At 40.6% G+C, this 22,196-nt stretch overlaps 1 protein-coding gene across 4 annotated transcripts in view; it reads left to right on the top strand.

Moving 5' to 3' along the window:
• Positions 1-22,196, top strand: part of ECPAS (Ecm29 proteasome adaptor and scaffold) — an 80,329-nt gene that overhangs the window by 44,195 nt on the left and 13,938 nt on the right. For 2 of the 4 annotated variants that reach the window (XM_042451864.1, XM_042451865.1), the window contains 17 exons: positions 2,399-2,513; positions 3,587-3,655; positions 5,786-5,903; positions 6,956-7,123; positions 7,928-8,007; positions 9,500-9,605; positions 9,941-9,988; positions 10,150-10,271; positions 11,684-11,834; positions 12,599-12,664; positions 14,089-14,178; positions 14,869-14,935; positions 16,809-16,900; positions 17,000-17,066; positions 19,592-19,783; positions 20,487-20,695; positions 21,493-22,092. In XM_042451864.1, the coding sequence (XP_042307798.1) occupies positions 2,399-2,513; positions 3,587-3,655; positions 5,786-5,903; positions 6,956-7,123; positions 7,928-8,007; positions 9,500-9,605; positions 9,941-9,988; positions 10,150-10,271; positions 11,684-11,834; positions 12,599-12,664; positions 14,089-14,178; positions 14,869-14,935; positions 16,809-16,900; positions 17,000-17,066; positions 19,592-19,783; positions 20,487-20,695; positions 21,493-21,540 (1,808 nt within the window). In that variant the 3' untranslated portion in view covers positions 21,541-22,092. Of the gene's footprint in view, positions 1-2,398; positions 2,514-3,586; positions 3,656-5,785; positions 5,904-6,955; positions 7,124-7,927; positions 8,008-9,499; positions 9,606-9,940; positions 9,989-10,149; positions 10,272-11,683; positions 11,835-12,598; positions 12,665-14,088; positions 14,179-14,868; positions 14,936-16,808; positions 16,901-16,999; positions 17,067-19,591; positions 19,784-20,486; positions 20,696-21,492; positions 22,094-22,196 lie in introns of those variants that run through there. The other 2 variants (XM_042451867.1, XM_042451866.1) reach the window with 2 other exon arrangements.

Below are 22,196 nucleotides of genomic sequence, written 5' to 3'. Positions count from 1 at the left end.
GATTTATTTATAGCCCGCCCAATCACAAGGAATCCAGGCGGGTTACAACAGTAAAAATAAAGAAAATAAAATACAATAAATAAATAAAATACAATAAAATTAAAGAGAGCAAAGTGAGTACATTCACAGTTAGGCCTGATGGAAGTTGGGCCTCTCTTTTTCACTCCCTCTCAGGTCTGATGATGATGTCATGGAGGGAGGGCTCTTCTTCTTGAGGCAAGGATTTTATTTTAATTAATTTTAATTTAATTCTTCTCATTAAATTTAAGAGAAGAATTGGTGGACAGAGTGACATAAGTCACAGTAAATGGGGAGTAGAACTAGGTAGGGAAGGCCTGCCGGAAGAGATCCGTCTTAAGAGCCTTCTTAAAGGCTGTAAGAGTAGAAATGTCACGGATCTCCTTCGGCAGGTCATTCCATAGCTTCGGAGCTGCGATGGAAAAGGCCCTCTGGGTGACTGAACTTAGCCTAGATTTTATTGGCTGAAGTAGATTCTTCCCCGAGGACCTTAGAGTGCGGGACGGACAGTATGGAAGTAGGCGATCTCTTAAGTATTCTGGACCCAAGCCATGTAGGGCTTTGAAGGTAATCACCAACACCTTGTACCTTGCCCGGAAACTAATTGGCAGCCAGTGAAGGGATTTCAAAACCGGTGTTATGTGATCGGTACGACGAGTACCTGTAATTAACCTGGCTGCCATATTTTGTACAAGTTGAAGTTTCTGAACTTGGCACAAGGGTAGCCCCATGTACAGTGCATTACAGAAGTCCAATCGAGAGGTGACCAGCGCATGTACAACTGTTTCAAGGTCTCCCTGCTCCAGGAAGGGGCGCAGCTGGCGTATCAGCCGAAGCTGATAACAAGTGCTCCTGACTGTCGCATCTACCTGAGCTGTCGGGTGAAGCGACGAGTCAAGGAGCACCCCTAAGCTGCGAACAGAGTCTTTCAGGGGAAGTGTGACCCCATCCAGAACTGGCTGACATAATTCCATACCTGGGCTTGGGTTTCCTATAACAAGTACCTCCGTCTTACCTGGATTCAGCTTGAGTCGGTTTTCCCTCATCCAGTCCATTACCGCCCCAAGACAGGCATTCAGAGGAGAGATGCCATCCTTAGTCACTGCATCAGTCTGAGACATAGAGAAATATATTTGGGTGTCATCAGCGTACTGATAACATCCTGCCCCATGTCTCCGGATGATTTTTCCCAGCGGCTTCATGTAAATGTTAAACAGCATAGGAGACAATATTGCGCCCTGGGGTACACCAGGCTTCAAGCGAGGAAGAAGCAAAAAAAGCTGCTTCTTTTTGAAACGGCTTTTCTCTGCATAAGGCGCCTAGAGAGCACTTTCCTACTGGCTTCAAGGCTTGTGTCATCTAAACACCACACCTTCAAGTCAGCCTGAAAGCACTTCTTTTTGCCTGTCAGTTTAACCCCCCCCAAAAACCTTTCTATCTTTAATCATCCCTTCTGTGGGTCCCTTTTATGAGTTTCAGGTCTATCTAATAAAGAGATCTCTGTAATTTGAAAGCTTGAGTAGCTCTTTGATTGAGAGGAATTGGTCCAGTAGCATGTTTCTCCTTATCTAGATTATTTTTTATTTGTTTGTTGGCTTGTTTATTTAGAGGAACATAAGACTTCAGCTTCAGCTTTTGATGGGATCTATGGCTGAGTCTCAGGCTTTGTGTAAGCTTTTTATGTTTCCCCAGAGGTTAGGGGCAGGGGTACAATTGGCTCGCCCCAACCATGGGCTTGCTGTCTGTGGATTGGAACATCCATGGCTGGCCCCATCCCATTCTCCTGAATGGTGGTACATATACATGGCTGTGCAGATTGAGCCATCATTAAAAACAGCAGGAGTTGAGATCCTATGGCTTTTGGCATCAGTGGGGGTTGAAGTCCAGAACAGAATTCCCACAGATACGAAGGGCTGACTGTATTTTTGGACTATAGCTGCCAGAATTCCCTATGCTTGTTGAGGAATTCTGGGAGCTATAATCCAAAACAGTAACTTTTTAAAGCTTTGATTTCCCTCTTAAGATCAGCAGAGGAGATTCTTTTTCACAAATCTCATCTGCATATAACAAGCTCTTTGGCCTTTCGTATTGTTGCATTACATTTTTTCCCATTTCACAAAAGAGTGGTTAGTTGTGTCATGTTATATAGTGGAAATGCAAATGTAGGTGAGGGATGGGATGCTCTGGTATTGTTTGTATCTTTGATCTTGTTTTTAAAGGTTCTATGGTTTTTAATGTGTGTTGAGCATATTTTGTTGTAGCTTTAGTACTTTCTTGCAGATCTGATTGTTTTAGTAATTAGCAAATTATAAATTCAATAAATAATAAAAATTATGTTAGGATTCCATCTTAATATTAATTTGATTTGTTTTACTTATAGAACTCAGTCAAGATGTTGCTTCTAAAGGCCTTGGTTTGGTGTATGAGCTTGGGAATGAACATGATCAACAGGAACTTGTTACAACTCTGGTTGAAACTCTTATGACTGGAAAAAGGTATTCAATACATATATTAGCCAGTGTGGCATTGGAGTATGACTCTGGAGACCAAGGTTTGAATCTCCACTCAGCCATGGACACCCCCTGGGTAACTGTGGGGAAGTCACATTCTCTCAGCCTCTAAGGAAGGCAAAGGCAAATCCCCTCTGAACAAATATTGCCAAGAAAACGCCATGATAGGATTTCCTTAGGGTCTCCTTAAGTTGGAAATGACTTGAAAGCATACAACCATAAATTAGGCAAAAGTAAGAGCTTTCAAAATAATTTTTAAAGACAAAGATTGGATAATGATATTTTTGGAAAGGAAGTCTGTCTAGTTTTACAGGTTCCAAGGCTTGTTGTTCAAAGGGGAAGTAATCTAAGAATATAGAGTGTCATACATTTCATCTAAACTCTGCAGGTATATTTACTGTTGTCTCTCTGCCTTATGCTTGTGACATGCTGTATAATTTCAATTCAGGATGTTTTTCTGTGATGTAACTTATTGATTTGGGCAGCCTAGTCTTAAAATATATGTGGGTGTAAAAAATCTGCCATGAGAAAAGGGCAGGGAGAGGTAACCTGCTGGCCAGCATGGCCATTATACAAGCTGTTTAATCAAACGGCACTTGATTGCCTATACCTAGCATAGGAAATAGGACAGATTCATTTATTGAAGACTCCTTCAAGTCTTACAGTAGTTGGTTTTATGAATGGACCTAGTTATTTGTACAAGCTGATGTCCTTCATGCTTGCATAGATTCAGCCAAAACCATACCTTTCTAAAAGAGCTGAATTACTGCTAGTTGTGTTAGTTTGATCAGGATCCAAAGTGCACAAGCCTTCAAAACAAATTCTTTATCCCATTATAATTTTTAACCCAGAATTTGTCAGGGATGCCTCTTAAATCTGAAGTGAGATGGACACTTTCAGGAACAGTTGAGCAGGATCTATTCTTCATTGTATATTTTTACTTTCACAAAATGTCTGCAACAATAGGGCTGATGGGTATCATTTTCTGATATGAAGACTTTATATTACATAGTCAGTGTCTTTCAGGTTTTGTCTATATAAGCACACTTTCTTTCCAGAGTCAAGCATGAAGTTTCTGGAGAAACAGTAATGTTCCAGGGGTCAGGTCTTGGCAAGACTCCAGATGGGTAAGTCACCAAACACAATGTTTAAAACTAACTAGCAACATCCTCCTCTTTAGGTGTTTTCCCCCTAGAACAGCACTGAGGTATTTCTAGCTTGTCAGATCCTATACCCCTCACTGCTCCCCACTTCAGCTGGCCTACCAAGGTGTCAGGTGAAGTCTACCTCTTTTCAAAGCCCATGAGAAAGATAAGAGGCAAAGAGGTGCCTCTTTTGTATGCATTATTATCTAAAGCAAATTGCAGTTGTCTGCCATTTTTCAACTGAGGCTTCTGAAAACTGTTGGAATAAATAGTAGGTCTGTTATTAGTGTGCCTTTAAAGCAGTGGTCCCCAAACATTTTTCAGCTACCGCCCCCTTTCCTCCCCTATCTCCCCCCCCCCGCCCGCGTATTTCTTGATATTAGGTATACTGTTTTACTGCAAATTCAAAGCAACACATTTAAGCAGATGCTTCCTTTTCACCCAGTGACCCTGGGAGCAGCAACTGAGCATCTGCATGACCACTCACTGAAAAGCCTCTTTACTATGCTGGCCTTGTAGCAAAGGCTGACCCAAGCAAGAGGCTTCTTGGTTGCTTCTCATGCAGAAGCTCAGTTGCACCCTTTGCACCTGCTCATTCAGGGAGCAGCAACCAAGCAACTGGCTGACCAGCAACCGAGAAGCCTCTTGTCCATGCTGCCCTTCTAGCAAAGGCCAGTGTGGGCAAGAGGCCTCTTGGTCACTGCTCAGCCAACTGCTTGGTTGCTGTTCCTAAGATGACTGGGTGCAAAGGGAGAAGTTTCTCCCTGGTGTGAAAAGATTGTTAATCCTTCGTTAGGGCAGAGAGGGATATAGCTGGTGCTTCTGTAGGGGTTTACGGAGGCCACATACTCTGGACTGGAGACTGGCATGGATGGGGAAAGGGAGAGATTTTAACTAAAGGAGCCACTCCAAAGTGAAGGACTCTTTCCAAGAATTGACCCCAGATACTCCTCCTCGTCTGCCAGAGACATGTCTTCTCCACACAGCTTCAAATGTTTCCCACATACACCAACATTGTTTACTTCTGCTACGTCTTCTCTCAGCCTGAATGACGAAAGAAAACAGGAGCCGCAATTCAGCTCCAACCTGCCAGCCAAGTCCAAGAAGCTCACAAAGCTTAAGCAGGATCCCAAATTTGAAAGCTTCTTTTTTTCTACTGTTTCTCTCATGCCACCACATGCTCTAACTCCTTGCTCCAGTCAATCAGTCTTTCCAAATGGTGCCACTCTGGGCCACAGAAGCAATGCCCTGTGGCTAGCTTTGCAAGTTTCCTAACTGCCACTGTCACTGAAAGCAAAAGATATGGTTAAGGGAGTAAGTTCATGCTGGAATATGAGGGAGACACTACCACATGAAGTGATCCGTGAAGCTGTGCAGTGGTTTTAAAGGACTCTGAAAAGAGGTTTTATGCAACTCTCATCCCCACTATGTTCCTCAAAGCCACTGGTTCCCCTTTTTTTCTTGTGCACCAATGCTTTGAATAAAGACCTCACTCCCTCTCACCACCCCCCTGGCTGCCCCTTTCCCCCATAAAGTCCCCCTGGATTTTTCCACTGCCCCCGGTATCACAGTCATTCGGTAGAACACTTAGATAAAGATAAATTTAGATGCAGTAGTTCAAAACCCCATAAAAAGTAAGCGAGCTCCTCAATCCCTGACAAAAACCTACCTCCCAACCCCATAATCTTTCCCTTTCACTACCACCAAAGGAACAGCTGATTAATAACAAGGAAAAAGAGAATGAACAAAGAGTGTGTGTATATGTGGTGTTTTAAATTTGGTCTGCCAGTGGCACGTCCCCTCCACCCAAGTTTAACGGAAAAAGAACGTGTGTCCTCCAGTGTAAAAAACATTCTTCACCTCTTCTCTGGAACTGAATGCAGTTATCTGGTAGCATATGATTTGTTCATTTGATTTGTCTTGAGGATTTTTCTATTTGAGTTGTAAAAAAGCATTCAGCTGTTGCAGAACTATCCAGATTCAATGCCTTTTATTTAAACTCATGCTTGAGGATATTATTCTGAAATTATCCATCATGAACGCCAGCTTTAAGGTAACATCTGCACATGATTTTTAAAAACTGCGCTAATGGTTCATTTCTGTTTTCCCAAGCCAGGGTCTTTCTACTTACCAGGAGCTTTGTTCACTTGCTAGTGACCTCAACCAGCCAGATTTGGTGTACAAATTCATGAATTTGGCCAATCATCATGCAATGTGGAACTCCCGAAAGGTAATATACTTGTTGCTAATGCATGCATGAATGGCACAACAAAATAGCAGCAGCAGCAGCAGCAGTAAAATAACATAGTACAGGTTGAGTCTTACTTATCCAGAATGCTTGGGACCAGAAGTGTTTTGGATTTTGAATTTTTGAATATTTCCAAATACATAATGAGATATTTTGGAAATGTGACCTAAGCCTAAAAATAAAATTTGTTTACATTTCCCATACACCTGACATATATAGTCTGAAGGTAATTTTATACACAATATTTAAAAAAAAATTGTGTAGGAAACAAGTTTTGTGTACATTGAACCATAAGAAAGCAAAGGTGTCACTACGTTAACCACTCCAGGTATATGATTTTGGAGTATTTCAGAATTTCAGATAAAGGAGATTCAACCTGTAGTGTGAATGCTTAGAGTCTCATTGAAGGAATTTGATCCTCTTTTCTGAACTCTGATCTGAACTCTGCTTGAAACATTTTTTTCTTTTTTAAAAACACAGTTAAAATTATAAAAAAGGCCCAAATCCTACAAAAAGACTCTTCAAAAGCAGTGTTTGAATAATGAGAGAACATTACTTGTTACCTCCCCATCCTGGTATTATTAGTCGATATGTTATTTTAAAAAAGTGTTGACATTAGTAACAGCATTACCCGAAACATAATGTGCTACAGGCAGTGTTGATACTTGTAACATCTTTCTTCCAAGTTCTGGATCTGAAGCCCAGCATTGTAGAGTCCAGAAACCTGGAAAGGAACAAAAAGCCATCCAGCCTTATTGCAAGGTAGCTCTTCAGTTGCAGTGGGCCAGACTATGCAATGCAAACACAAGGAATGTTCACACATTATACTAATCTTTTGGACCCTTGCAGTATGTGAGATTACTTTGTATCTACCCCACATGTTCCAACATGGGGCAGGTTATTCATTGACCAAATCGATCAATCAATCATGAGGAGTTTGCTGGTGTTGAGCATTTTCTAATGTCTTCAGAGAATTAAATTAATGTTAATGAGGCTTTAAAGATTTGGATGTGTTTGTACTTTTCTTTTCTCAGGGAGCAGCTTTTGGTTTTAACGTGATTGCTACCAAAGCTGGGGAACAACTGGCTCCTTTTCTCCCCCAACTACTTCCTCGTCTCTATCGTTACCAGTTTGACCCTAATATTGGGATTCGACAGGCTATGACCAGCATTTGGAATGCACTAGTGACAGACAAATCTGCAGTAAGTGAACATCGTGCAACTTTGTCCTAGTCCTGTCTTTCTGTTACACATGACAGTTTGGCAAAATTGGGAGATTCTCTTAAAAGTATGGGGAAATTTCTAAGGGAACAAATGGTCAGAGATAAATGGTATATATTTTGCTGCAGCACTCATGGATACGAAACTGATATTTATTGGGGAAAATCACAACATGCACAACATTGTGATCTAGATTTTAATCAATATAAAGATTTTTGTATAGCATCTGATAAAATGAACTAGATCCCTAAAAGCTTGTGCAATAATAAATATACTGATATTTAAGATACAGCAAGCCTCTACTTTTTGTTTAGGGCTTTTTCTGCAATAGATTAGCAATAGCAAGCAATAGTAAGTACATTTCTATACCACTTAATAATGTACTAAGCAGTAAGATTAATATGACTACCCGATTGGAAACTCCTTCAAAGCATTTGTTGCATTTGAGTGCTTCACTGTGTATACATATGATTGATTCTGCCTTCCCACCTTTTGTACATATGGCAAAATTGCACATATTCTTTCATATAAGAATTATGTACCTATTCACAATCAGTATTTTATCTGCCGAGGAAAATTATTCTTGTGAAGGCAACTCAAGTTTCTTCATCTCTAAACACTTGGACCCTAGATGGTTTTTCTTTCATATGTCTAGAGATTGTCATATTATTCAAATATATCTATGTCATTGTAATTTACAGCTAAATACAAAACAATCCCTAGGATCGTGTTTTTCTTGCATATGTGGAGACTGTTAGTGTTTACAGTTGGTTTCCATTTAATTAGGTGGACAAATATATGAAAGAAATTCTTGACGATTTAATAAACAACCTGACCAGCAATATGTGGAGGATTCGAGAGTCCAGGTGCGTATTTCGGAAACCATTCGTTTTGATTAAAATAAAGGTTTCGAAGCTTTGGAAAAACCACAACTGCTCATGCATCTTTCCTGTACTGGCTTTTTAAGATAGTGGGTTGGATCTTACAGTGAGATAGGCAATGTGCAAATGTTGGGAGCTATATTGCCCAAGCCTTTACAGTGGGGGAGATCACTCACATATGCTATCCTCAAATATCTGCTGCCCGCTCACCCTCAGTGGAAGAGAAGATATCAACAGAATGCCCCTCCCCATTATCTCCAGTAGAATTTCAGTTGTGGAAATGAATAGGAAGGTAGGACTCCTGCTCCTACCATATATACTTGTGTAAAAGGAAATAATAATAATAATAAAAAAAGATTAAAAATGGATCCAAAAAAATCTGGGTTGACTTGTCCACAAGTCAATACGATATCCAGCCTCCTCCCCAGCCTGGCTGTCTCCTGAGGGGACATCCAGAGTAAGGAGGAGGTTGGAGGGCTAGTGCTCGCTCCCCAAGCCTCGGTTCAACACTGGCTGCCCCATGGAGGACAGCCGGGGTGGAAGGGTGGTGAGCGCTGACTCCCCAAGCCACAGAGGACAGACAGGGTGGGGAGAGGAGGATGGAGGACCAGTGCTGGGTCCCCAATCCTCCCCCTGGCTGCCCCTCGGAAGACAGCCAGGGTGGTGGAGTGGAAGATGGAGGACCAGTGCTGGCTTCCCAAGCCTCATCCCCATCCTGGCTGCCCCTCAGGAGATAGCCACGTTGGGGAAGAGGGTGTCAAGTCAGTGCTGACTCCCCAAGCCTCGGCCCCAGCCTGGCTGCCCCACGGAGGACAATCAGGGTTGGAAGGAAGATGGAGGGCCAGTGTTGGCTCCCCAAGCTTCACCACCAACTTGGCTGCCCCTCATGAGAAAGCCAGGGTGGGGAGCAGGAGGCAGGGCAAGCGCTTGCTGCCCGGCTGCCCGCCCCCCCCTCCCCCCCAGTATGGCTGTCTTCCAAAGGAACAGCTGGGCTGTCCTATCCACAGGTCATATCAAAATCCCCAATTTTGACCCCAAAAGCTGCCCTCAACTTATGCATGAGTCGTCTTATAGTCGAGTATATATGGCTTGCATACTTCCCCCACCTCTCAAGGTGGAATTCAGAAGCTTGTCATGTCATCCAAAGTGACACCACATATAATTTTAATTATACAAGAAATCATGATAGCAGCCTTAGGTGCAGATAAAATTCCATTGAACTGAATATGTCACACCTAGGAATTACTGTAAGACTACTTTTTCCAGGGAAAGTGGAGTCTTAAAATGGTTAGTATGTTTGAAGAAAATGAGGGGTAAATAAGAATTTTAAAATCCAATTAGATTTTGTTCATATAGGTATTTCTGTCTAGTATTTGTTCTTTGAGTTTATCAAAATTTGTATGTATTGAGAAACAGAATGGTTTTATTTCATATTGCTTTGTAGTACTGACATATAATAATGAAATTCTTGCTATAGCTGTCTAGCACTGAATGACTTGCTGAGAGGAAGACCCTTGGATGACATTATTCATAAGCTTCCAGAAATATGGGAAACTCTGTTTAGAGTGCAAGATGATATAAAGGTACTGAATATTTTAGAGGGGAAATAGCTTATGGTTCCTACAGAAAATGAACAAATATGTAGCTTTTCATTGGAGGTTTTTGTGTTGCCTTCTTCCATTGGAATGGTTGGGAGTTAAATTGGATTCAGGACCTGTTCAGTCCTTATCTCTGCTATTTCAGTTCAGGTGTTCCAAATTCCTGGGTCTTTCTTTGACTCTCTAAACAAGCAACTGACACAAATCAGAAATTCTGAAATTTAGATATTCAAGATAAAACATTTTATGTCACTGTTGATCATCATTGAAGTTACATCAAATAGGTTGAGCAAAAATGTTTTCCTTTTCTTCTTTTTCAGGAATCTGTGCGAAAGGCAGCAGAATTAGCCCTGAAAACATTAAGCAAGGTATTTTCTCATAGTCATTTCCACTGATCATCAGCAGAGTTTTACCTATGACACAACTCTGTTTGACTTAGTACGATTTCTTGTGTTCTACACAGTGGCATATATTTTATTTCAAGAACACTGGTTCACAGAGGGTGACTAGTTTCTTCTTTTTATTTAAGGTGTGTGTGAAGATGTGTGACCCATCTAAAGGAGCTGTTGGCCAGAGAACAATTGCTGTCCTGTTGCCATGCCTTCTTGATAAAGGAATGATGAACACAGTGACTGAAGTTCGGACTCTGAGGTATCTTCCCTGTTGTTGTCTCTCCTAATCTTTCCTTTTTTAAATCACATTTCTTGGAACATACTCAACTAACCAAAGTTTTGCTACTTTTATCCTTCATGTGTTTACTTATGTGTGAGTTGAACCAGACAAACATTTTGAACTGTGCCTTCTATTACTTTCACTGAACAATAGCACTGTGAGCAACAACAGCATTGTTTCTTCAGGAAGGAGGTGCTACTGGAGAGAGAGAAGGCCGATGAGAGGAAATTACAGCAATGACAAAAGGGCATAAGAGGCTTCTTCCAGGGGACCATAGAAGCAGTTGGAATTGCTGCTCTCAGCTGGTTACATCAGGGCTGGATGGGTTGCTGGATGCAAGATTGCTTCAGAAGCAATCAGAAGTGACATTCCAGATTTTAGACTGTGTTTATTGCTGTTTGCACATGTTTCAAAGTGATCCTCAAAACAGCCTTTAAGAACAGAACCACAGCTCTTGAGGCCCTCCAAATCTTTTTTTTAAGGATCAGGGTGGCCCTAGGGGCATCAAGGGCCATATGGGACCCCCTTAATGGTCAGATGCAGCTTTTGAACTGCACAGTTCCCATTCCTGTGCAACAGCCACCTGGATACTTCTGCTCCATGCATAGTACAGTTGTCCCTCCATATTTTCAGGGGTTAGGGGCGAAGGACCTCAGTGAATGTGGAAAAATCATGTACAACACCCCTCCCCGTTAAAAGACAGGAGAGTGGTAGAAGCCCAGTGCACGCCCCTGCCTCTGTTGTCTCTCCCTCTTGCCCTGTAACAGGATCAGCTGAGAAGAGAAGCGCACCTGCCTGCTCAGGCAAGCTCTCTTAGGGATCGTAAGAGAAGCGGACTCACACACTTAACTCGCCCCTCCTCCAGTGCCTCGGAAAGCTTGCCTGAGCTCTCTGAGGCATCGGAAGAGAGGTGGGGGACTCATGCATGCTTCACTCGCCCCTCCTCTGAAGCCTCAGAGCTTGCCCGAGTTCTCTGAGGCATAGGAAGAGGGGTGCACCCTTCCCAGCTGCTCCCTCCCTCCTCGGTTTTTCCTTATTCTAAAGGGAAAAGCCTGGGAGGGAGGAGGAGAGGAGAGCACACGTGCACTTGCCATGACACTTTTGAATAATCAAATTTGTGAATGTCAAAGCTGCAAAAATAAAGGGATGACTTACCTACTTTTTGCTACCAGGGCAATGCCTATATTATAACTTCTTCAAAATCCTAAATAGTAATACATATGTTCTTGGTGGAGTACCACTTGTGGTGGATTATTACTACTTCAACAGGAAGATTAAAAGTACTGTTTCTGTTTACTGGGCTCTTAAAAATAAAACTTAATTCAAATGTACTGAAAGAGTAAAATTATTTCTCTTTCTTCCTTCTCATTTGCTCTGCCCTTTGCTTATAGCATTAACACTCTGGTGAAGATCAGTAAAAGTGCTGGAGCAATGCTCAAACCACATGCACCCAAGCTCATCCCTGCTTTGTTGGAATCACTAAGCGTGTTGGAGCCCCAGGTGCTGAATTATTTGAGCCTGCGTGCTACAGAGCAGGAAAAGGTAAGTGAGACACATATTGAAAATTCACAGTTCAAAATATGTCAAGGCTGGAATCATGCAGCGTCCCAGATATCATTGGTCTTCAGCTTCTGGCATTCTTTGCTATTGCCTGTGATGGATACAGCTGAAGGAAGTTATAGTCCAATAACATCTGGAGGGTCATATAATTCCTTCCCCTGCTATATACATATTCAAGCTGATAAACAACAGTTGTATGTTGAATGCTTTCTGGAAACCTGAAGTAATCAGATAATAGATTTATAAAATCAATTAATCGCAAGAGAACGATTATCAGTTCAGAATATCAGTTTTAATTTGAAAAGGGCAAAGAGAAATTGCCAGGCTAACTGTATATTAAAACGTGCTTGAGTTTAATGGAGTTCTTGGTGTAGAATTGTTATTTGTACCCCCGCCCCCAGTAGGGTATTTGTTTCTCTAACTCTTCAGGCATGCTTAAAATAATCATGTTTTCTATGAGAGGAAGGGGTCTATATTGAACACCCCCAACCTTCTTGGGGGTCACACCTTGCTGCCACTTGCTGCCTAAATTCAAAGGACAAGTGGGAGACGTGAAAAATGTCACCATGTCTCTTGAGAAAAGGTGGCCAGATTGGCTTCTTTTGCTGCTGCTGTATTGCCAAAATTTAGCAGGGAGGCTGCATGGTTCCCATGTTGTCTGTTCTTCATATACAACTTCTATTTTGTCTTACTGCTTTTTAAACTCGGTTTTCTGAGTGTATATGTTTTTGTTTTTCTTTCTTCAGGCTGCAATGGATAGTGCAAGACTAAGTGCTGCTAAATCCTCCCCCATGATGGAAACTATAAATATGGTGGGTACCGCAGTTAAGAAGCGTGTCTCATTCTTTAACAAGAAATTGGGCAAGGTGGACATAAATTAGTCCTTCTCCCTTTCAAATTGAGATAGGCAAAGTGTAAAGAGACAGCATGGTGTGCTGGCTTGAGTGTTGGATAATGACACTTGGACACCAAGGTTTGAATCCCCACTTGGGTATGGAAGCCCCCGTGATGACCTTGGTCAAGTCACACTCTCTCAGCCTCAGAGGAAAGCAAGGGGAAACCCTTTCTGAATAAATTCTCCAAGGAAAACCCCATAATGGCCTTAGGATTACCATAAGTCAGAAATGACTTGAAAGTACACAACAACAAGGCGAAGTGTAGCTTGCTGGCTGCATATGGCCATCAGGCTTTTCTTTGGTGCCCCCCCGTTTTTTTTTTTCCAATGAAGTGGTTTCTTTACCCAGTCAGCTAGTCCTCTATCTTATTAATATGCTGGGAAGAGCAAGGATCTAATTTAGATGTGGTGGCTCTCACTTCACCAAGAATCCTATCTATATCCTTGGGTTGCACAAATTGAAAAGTATCGATTGCCACTGGACAAACAAGGGCCAAAGTTACATCTACTGGATCTGTATCAATTATAGCGTCTTAAATCAGATTTGAGTGATTTTATCTGCAAAGTGCAACAGTGGTCTGGATTTTCCTCTTGGGCCTATGAGTAAAAGACCTCTGACCACTTGAAACATCTCCACTGGCTGGCTCCTTGCAGATGCAAAAGAGGTAGAGAAGAAATTTGCCTTTGCTGCCTTTCTTGCCCCAGAATAGACCTTTGGATAAGCTTTATTTTGTGTTTGATTGGACCCGCTTGGAATTTTCTGCTAGTATTACATTTTCACTTGTTCAATCGTCACGTGCTTCCTGGAAACCAGGTACCAGTTTATATAATGAAGAGAAGGTGTGGTCTTCATCATTTTCAGTTTGTACATATGGAAGGAAACATACTCTGAATAGATTATGATTTGATAACTGAATGTTAGGGTTTTTCGTTCTCCCTTTTGCCAATTTACTTCCTAGTGATGGCAGTGGTGGAGAAGGGCATCCTCTACCTGCATTTTTCCTTCTGTAACTCCATCTTCCCAATTTTTTTCTTCAGTCAGGAGTCTGGCCATACCTTTTTGAGACATAGAGAGAAGCAGCTGGGTTGAGCAGATTACATGTACAACAGTGACTGGTAAAGAAAGCATTAATAACGTTCCATCCACTTCTCTGCAAATCACACTTCCCCTCCTTCATTTGGCTGCTGATTAGCAGTGGCCCAGGTTCTCAAAATGAGGTCTGCCCTTGACTAGTTTGTTAGAGTGGCACTGGAAAACCTAGGCCAAAGAGCTTGTGAACAATGTTTATAATTATGTTCTCATTTTTCATGTTGATTTGATATTCTTCTTCTTTTCTCTAGTGCTTGCAGTATCTGGATGTGTCTGTGCTTGGTGAGCTGATTCCTAGGTTATGTGAGCTGACCAGGAATGGAATAGGCATTGGCACTAAGGTATGCTTGTGATTCTTATGAGGGTGCTTTGCAGGAACAATGGAATGATACACATTTAATTGCCAACAAAATAGTTTTAGTGTCTGCATATAGGGCTAGCTATCAGATCTGAAGAGTGAGTGTGCTTTATGAAGTTGATCCAGAGGTGGAATGGTGACAATGGGCATGAATAATGATGATGATAAATTATAATATTTAATTTAATATCAATTAATTATAATTAATATAATTAATAATAAACACTGTTTTTATTGTTGTTCTTGTTATTATTTTGCCTTTTCCCCAGTTGGGACTATAAAGTAGGCTCAAAGGTAGGGGAAGGATATCTAAGATGGTGACAAGAGTTCATGTGTATATTTTTCACAGTTTCAGGCAAGTAGGGATCTAGGGTTCTTAGGTATATACATTTCCAAGATTTTGCCCTTGTTGAATTGCAGTGTAGACCTAGACTGAAAAGATGCTGTATTTGCCATCATCTTGCTTTTCTCCATTGTTGTTCACCTGGAGTTCTAGACAACTGAATGGGAAAGTAAACTTGAAATTCTGTTGGAGAGGTTTTGTTCTGTTTATCTGTATCTGCTTTTCTTGCTGCTTAGTAAAATTGTTGAGTTTTACTCACTTTTGGGGTTACTGTCTCTGAATTTCATTCATCAGAATAAATTAATTATTGTCTTCTTTCAATTTTTTCAGGGTGGTTGTGCCAGTGTAATTGTATCACTAACTACACAGTGCCCACAAGACTTGACACCATATTCAGGTAGTATTATGCACATAGGATTTTCCTTTTATGTTGTGGTTGATTTTGTGTTCTGTATTTTGCTGGGAAACATATTTCATTATTTCCTTTGACTATTTATGTGTACTCTAATAATCCTATTCTCTATACATCAGAGGTGGACAGATGTAGATGGCTAGTGGGCAGGTTTCTGCTACAGCAGATAAATAAATAAATAAATGGTAAAAATCTAAAAGATTGCATCCAATTGCTCCTCCCAACTATTCTATAGGGGGAGTGGGGCATTTTCACTGTGTTTTGAAACAACAAAAATTCTTCCTTTGGGACTAAATTAGCCTGGGGGATGTGGTGGAATTTTTTTTTACCAGTGGGGCACCCAGGGGGTCTCTAAACAATGTGGACCGTGGGTCACACTTTGTCCATCTCTGCTCTAAGTAGTAGTGGGTAAAAATTTGAGTAGAGATAGTTGGTACTTCTGGGATTGCAGAGTACATGCAATAAGGATTCATTCTATTCATTCTATATTTAATACTCATTATCCATTGTTCTGTGAGTAGACTTCATGTAATGCATTTCCCCTTCTTTTCTTCTTTAAATTTGCTTTGCTGAAATCCCAAGCCTTTTAGACCAAATTGCATGGAAGGTGGCTATGTGGGGAGTGCAGGAACTGACAGGTGGATATACCGTAGTTGGATTCAACAGCTACATCTGATATTGCTAATTAAATTAAACATTTAATCTCTTAGTTGAAATATAGGCTGAAACTGACTAGAAATGCTTCTATCTTTTTATACATCATTCATATTGCCTTGGGGTTGATGTTTTCATTGCTATGTAATGGTATAATAGTCCAGCCATTTGATTCTTCCATTGCGTTCCTGAGCTACTTTTTGTGCTCTATAATTTCTCTCTTTCCAGAAGTGTGAATAGCAGGAGTGGCCTGGGCAGAGTTCTTCTTCAGTTACATATCTCAGCTGCTCACTTCTGTGCATGAGCCAAGAGATAGGGCAATGATAGTGAGCAGTTGAGGCTTCTGAAGTAATGGGTCTGCCAGAGCATTTGTTGCTGTTTGTATTGCGAAAGATGGGATTAAATTGCCTTTTTACCAGTCTTGTAAATAAAACAACAAAGTTTACTAACATACACAGACTTCATTAGGTTGTCTGTTTCCATGCTAGCTGTAGCAAATGTGAAACCCCATGCTTTGTGTCCAGCATCCACAGGCTTCTAGTCTCTTGACAGGGTATTATGTTTACTTTCTACTATGCATATTGGTACAGGAGGGACAAAACATTCAATTTGCTCTTTGCCAGTCCTCTGCCTTTCCATGCTGGTTGCTGAGAAAAGAGCTTTTTTCATTATTGGCTTTTACAGAAACCAAATGGGTTGCTTGAAGAGGAATTATATGGTCTGGTCTTCTTCCATCAGCTTTCTCATGTGCTTGGAGTCCCTACCTAGCTCATGGCTTCCAGCTGGCTTATTAACAGAAGTCTTTTTCAGGTTCTGTGGGACTGACTCAGTCATGGAGTCAAAATTTCTTGTGCTTTGGCCCTTCACAGTAAATAATAGATTTAGTATTAAAAATTTGTTGCAAACCAATGTGATATAGAAAAAATGATACTTCTGTAATATTAAGCAAGTCAACTGTTGGTTTTGTTTTTTACTGAAGCTTTTAAAATGGAAACCAGTAAGCAAATATGTGTTCTCTAGGTTTGGGTAGTTTGAAAGAAATATACAGTGGGCTTTTTATATCCATGGATTCTTCATCCATGGATTTAAGAGCAATATTTTAATAGAAAGTTCTAAAACTTGGTTTGCCTCTTCTCCAAAAAGAGAACTAAAATTGTTTGGTAAATGATAAATTGTGACCCATGTCTTTTTTTTTTAAACACAGGTAAACTCATGAGTGCTTTGCTTGGTGGTCTAACAGATCGCAACAGTGTGGTGCAAAAATCATATGCCTTTGCCATGGGGCATCTAGTTCGGGTAAGTGGAGCCTTGTGCTTTCTTTCATGTTAGTCAAATCTGATTTTGTATATTCAACTGTTCTGAAGTGATTTGAAACTTTTCCTTTACTTCTCACAGACCTCACGGGACAGCAGCACTGACAAACTACTGCAGAAGTTGAATAACTGGTACATGGAGAAGGAAGGTTTGTGCGTGTGTGTGAAATCTTGACATTTTGTGTGAAAAGTAGACACTATGAGACAGGAATAGGTCACTTCTTATCTTTCTGTGCTTTCTGAATATAATGGATGAATGGCATATGTTTTGTATCAATACCTTACTACATTTCTCCGTGTTGAATTTCATTTTGTTAGTTTAGGACCAGGTTTCTAGTCTATTCAGGTCATTTTGAATTTTGATCGTTTCCTCTGGGGTCTTAGAAACCACAGAAAAGGAGGGGTGGGAATAAGGAGCAGGGCATTTTCTTCTATAATGTTCCCTGACTTTTGATTAGCTTTTGCTGGAGAGACTATTGCTAGCAGAGATAGGAAGTGTTGAGAGCCTACCAACAGCAGGTGGATGAGGGCACTGATAGTTCTACTTTGGACTGATGAGGAGGGACACAAGCACACACAGTGCATAATTCCTTCTTCCCTCCTAATCACACAGGTTTGTTATGACAATTTTGCAATTCCTGGGAGCTGCTCCTTTTCACCCCAAATGAGGTCTTGAGGAGTGTGGGGGGGAGGGTCAGCTCTGTGCATGGAGGCACAACATTTTTAAATTGTGATTTTGAGTCTACATGCACACAGAGACACGAGAGAGAGAGGGAGAGTAGGAAGCAGCTGCTCACTCCATCCAGAGAGCAGCCAGAGGGAGGGAGAACATGAGGATAAGTGGCGTAAAGGCTTTGAGAGGACATGAGACCCCATGCAGCTGCTCTTGCTTCTGCCTTGCAGTGGATGCTTGAATTGATCTCGCTGTTTGTGGTCTTTCTGCGCTTTCTGAATATAGTAGATGAATGGCCTGCATTTTGTATCAGAGTGAATAGTATCTGCTTCCCATATGGCCTGAATATAATATTGGTAATTGCTTTCAAATTATGTATGAAATCATCTTAAAATGTTGTCACCCAGTTACAGTAGCAGTCAGTGTTTGCTGCGTCACTCCCATTCAGTGCTGGTTGTTGTTGCTTCTCTTGTCTCTCTTTAATAATAATAATAATAATAATAATAATAAAATTTATTTATATCCCGCCTCTCTACAAAATGCAATCGAGGCGGGATATAAATAATAATAATAATAATAATAATAATAATAATAATAATAATTCAAGAGAGGCAAGAGAAACAACAACAACCAGCATTGAATGGGAGTGATGTAGCAAACACTGACTGCTGCTGCAACTGGGTGACAACATTAAGATGATTTCAATTTGTTGTTCCCTGAGAATCACCCCTTCTCAGCAGCTCTTTCTGGTTTGTTCTGGCAGCAGTGCCTCCTCCTGCCAAACACTTCTCCCTTGGTGTGTTTGTATTTGCATGTGCATGGACACTTTAAACAAGTGCCATTCTTTTTCTCTCATGTTCTCTTCCTCCCCATAGTTGTCATCTCCTCAGGACTCATAGTGGTAACTTTACCTTCCTTTCCTTTCCTTCTATGTCCCCCTTCCTTCCCCCCCCCCCCCCCCGAAATCCAGGTTGTTGTGCCCAAAGAACCAGTGAAGTCCTGGCCCTTCTCTCCGACCCCAGAATAACTTTTTCGACTCTTTTAAATTATATGTAACTGGAACCCATTAATCTGATGCATGGCTGAAAGAGCAGACCATGTATCGAATATATGGTAGTGATTTGGAATGGCTGAAAGAGCAGGGCATTGGAGAGCAGGGGACACCTGTATTGTAAAATGATTTAGCACATGGGGAAAATTGGCAGCTATGAATAATAGGAATCATTACTATTGTTGTACAGATTGATGCATAGTGTGTTTAGCGTTTCAAAAAGAAGGTGAAATATTTAATCTCTCAAAATCTTTAACTGTTGCAATAGTCAGGGATTGCAATCTGTATGACTCAGCATACCATGGTAGGACTACTATGCTAAGTCATATACCACCCCAACTTACTGAACAGTCTCTGAAGCCCCTGCCCCCTGTACAGACACCCCCTGCTGGGGAATGGACAGAATTACAGATGGGTCTGGCTACATTGCCACAGTCAGATGAAAAGGATCATAGTAATGATGAGACTTCCAGAGGTCCCTGATGGATCTCATTCTTTGTGTCATCATTTCATGTCTGGCTATGGGGAAATGGTTCTGTGAATCCGCTTGCTCCCCTTGAAGCAAGGATTAGTTGGCAGGTGGTTTCAGGGGGTATTCAGTAAGCTAGCTTTGAGCACTACAGAGGGAATAAGGAAATGTCAACTGCTGCAGCACCCAAGAAAAGACACAAAGGAAACCAATGTGCATATATGTCCCTAACAGGATACCAGCCAGAGTGTAGTGTGAAACTTCCTTCCCTTCTGGACTTTTCATTCAGTACCTAATGTCTCCCAAATTATCTCTCCAGGATTTTTATTGAATAATGCACCATGTTCTATTAGATGGCAGATGTAATTCAGGGCACATGCCCTTTAGGCATGTAGGTTCTATTAAATTGTGCCTGATTTATACCAGTAGTGCAATAAAAACAGAAACAATCATGCCTGTAACCTCTCTTCTTTCACTTTAGAACAAATCTATAAAATGGGCTGTGCATTAACTATTCATGCTATTGGACGGTATAGCCCAGATGTACTGAAGAATCAAGCCAAATATGTCCTGCCCCTGGCCTTCCTGGGCATGCATGAGGTTCCTGAGGAAGAAAAAGGAGAAAAAGAAGATAGCAACCTATGGACGGAAGTGTGGCAGGAAAATGTGCCTGGTATGCTGATCTATAGAATTGTAAATTATTATATTTGCCACTTCAAATATTTTATTATATGAAGTTGAAAGTTAGGATACAATTAAAAAGCGAGAGGGGTATAAGTGTTTTGAGTTCTCAAATTTGGCTTTGGAGCATTAATTACCCATGATAGTGCAACAACTTTTAAAAAGTGTTTATTTAATTTGTATACAGTGGTGCCTCGGGTTACGAATTTAATTCGTTCCGCGGCCGCTTTCGTAACCCGAAAAGCCTTCGCAAGCCGAAAACCCATAGGCGCTAATGGGGAAAAGCCGCGTTTCGTGCGAAAAAGCGCCGAAAAGCACCAAAATTTTTTTTCGTAACCCGAAAAAACATTCGTAACCCGGAACAGTTATTTCCTATGGGATTTTTTCGTATCCCGGAAATTTCGTAACCTGGGTATTTCGTATCCCGGGGTACCACTGTATAAGTACACTGTGCCACCAACTAGTATTTTGGGACCGTATCTTTGATGTGTGTTATGAGAATGCTGGTTCTTGTTCTTTCATGGCATTATGTACTAGTACTGTTGTTTATCATTTATTGAAGCACCACCTTTTGTACTGTGCTAGATTATCTCACTCAGAAAAAAATAGTTTTCAGGAAATATATCTTTGTTAAAAATTCAGCTTGTTTTATTGCTCGTCTACTTAACCTGTGAAACACTCTATTTGAAACATAGGCACCCATGGTGGTATAAGGCTTTATATGGAGGAACTGATAGCCATTACCCAGAAGGCTTTGCAGTCCCCATCTTGGAAGATGAAAGCTCAGGGAGCAGCTGCGATGGCATCTATAGCAAAGCAAACTGGCTCCTTGGTTCCACCGCACTTAGGCATGGTGCTCACTGCTCTGTTGCAAGGCCTGGCTGGAAGAACGTGGACAGGAAAGGTAAAGGCTCCAGCAATGCTAAATAGATTGCAGAGTGGTAAATCCTGTAGTTCAGAAATGGGATTAACAGTGTCAGCAAATTGCTGTTTTATTCTTTTTGAAGTTATACCTCTAATTTGGGTGTTGTGATCAAGTAAAGAAAAAGTTCCAGTGTCTTGGTTCATGCCTCCCTTTGTTTAATTAATCTGTTTTTGCACCTTTGTTCCTCTGTTAGTCTTACTATTTGTTTTTTAAAGTGGAACAGTATGAATCCTACAGTTTAACTTTTAAAGAAATGTTAAAAAAAGTGAACAAAGAGATTATTAGCACTTGATTGACAGAAACATGAGGATTGCATGTGAAAACAGGCTGAATTAGAAATACTGCTCTGCCTAAATCTTTCTTTGGTCAATCCCTGCCCATATCTTGCTTTGTACTACTAAAATTTACTGTAGGATGCTATCTATCTATCTGTCTGTCTGTCTGTCTGTCTGTCTCTTTCTCTCTATCTATCTATCTACATACATATATATACATACATACATACAACAAAATGTACCATATATATATATATATATATATGGTACATTTTGTTTGGAAAAGGATCTTTAAAAGTACTTTATAGCTTGGAATAGGTGGTGAACTAGCTTATCACTTCTAATTTTTCTGGGGGGAAAAAATCAATGTTTTTATATTGACATAGTGTCTGAAAAATTGTTTTCTACCAAATCCAGAGTAATTAAGGGATTTCCCTCCACACTAAAGACCTTTAATTTTATAATTCTTCTCATATCTTGTTTTTTTGATACCACTTTTAGGAGGAATTACTGAAAGCTATTGCCAGTGTCATCACTTCATGCAGGTAAAAAATAATCATATTTTAATTCTGAAATATTTTTTGTGTTAATAGTGGTATTCCTATATGAGAATGTGTTAAGTTATAAACTCTTATGTTTCTGCTGAAGAATTGGAACAATGTTATCAGAAGTATAACCACAGTTTTTACTCAGACTACTCACTGTAAGAACTCTTTTTATTGTGGAGATAGAAAACGTTTTGTACCTGATGGCAGGAGGAAAATTGTATGGGGTGAAGAAAGAGCAACATTTATTACATAGAAAGGATGAATAGATTAGCATATGAGGAAAGAAACAGAGAGAAGATGCTAGGAGCATGGATTCTCAATACAAGATTGGTAATGCATCCTATCAGAGACATTAAGGATCTTGGTAGTAGTGAGGGAAGGGGAAGAATACAGGGAATTTTTCCTCCAGGGCCATAACATCTCTGATAGAGTGAATTGTGAATCTTTTGTTAAGAGCAGTAAGATTATAGTTGTCAACTTGCTAATTCTAGCAAATATTATAATATTAAAGAAATTGAATAAATTTGCAGAGGGGGTCTGTTATAACTGAAGATGAAAGTAGAAGTAGCAAGAGGAGAGATAAAAGATGATACATTTGTGATTATTTGCAAGCCATTTATTGTTTATATTAATCAAGACAATACTGGATGTAAACCT

Source organism: Sceloporus undulatus, chromosome 2 (assembly GCF_019175285.1).
Source record: "Sceloporus undulatus isolate JIND9_A2432 ecotype Alabama chromosome 2, SceUnd_v1.1, whole genome shotgun sequence".
Classification (NCBI taxonomy): Eukaryota; Metazoa; Chordata; class Lepidosauria; order Squamata; family Phrynosomatidae; genus Sceloporus; species Sceloporus undulatus.
This window is presented reverse-complemented; position numbering and strand designations above follow the sequence as displayed.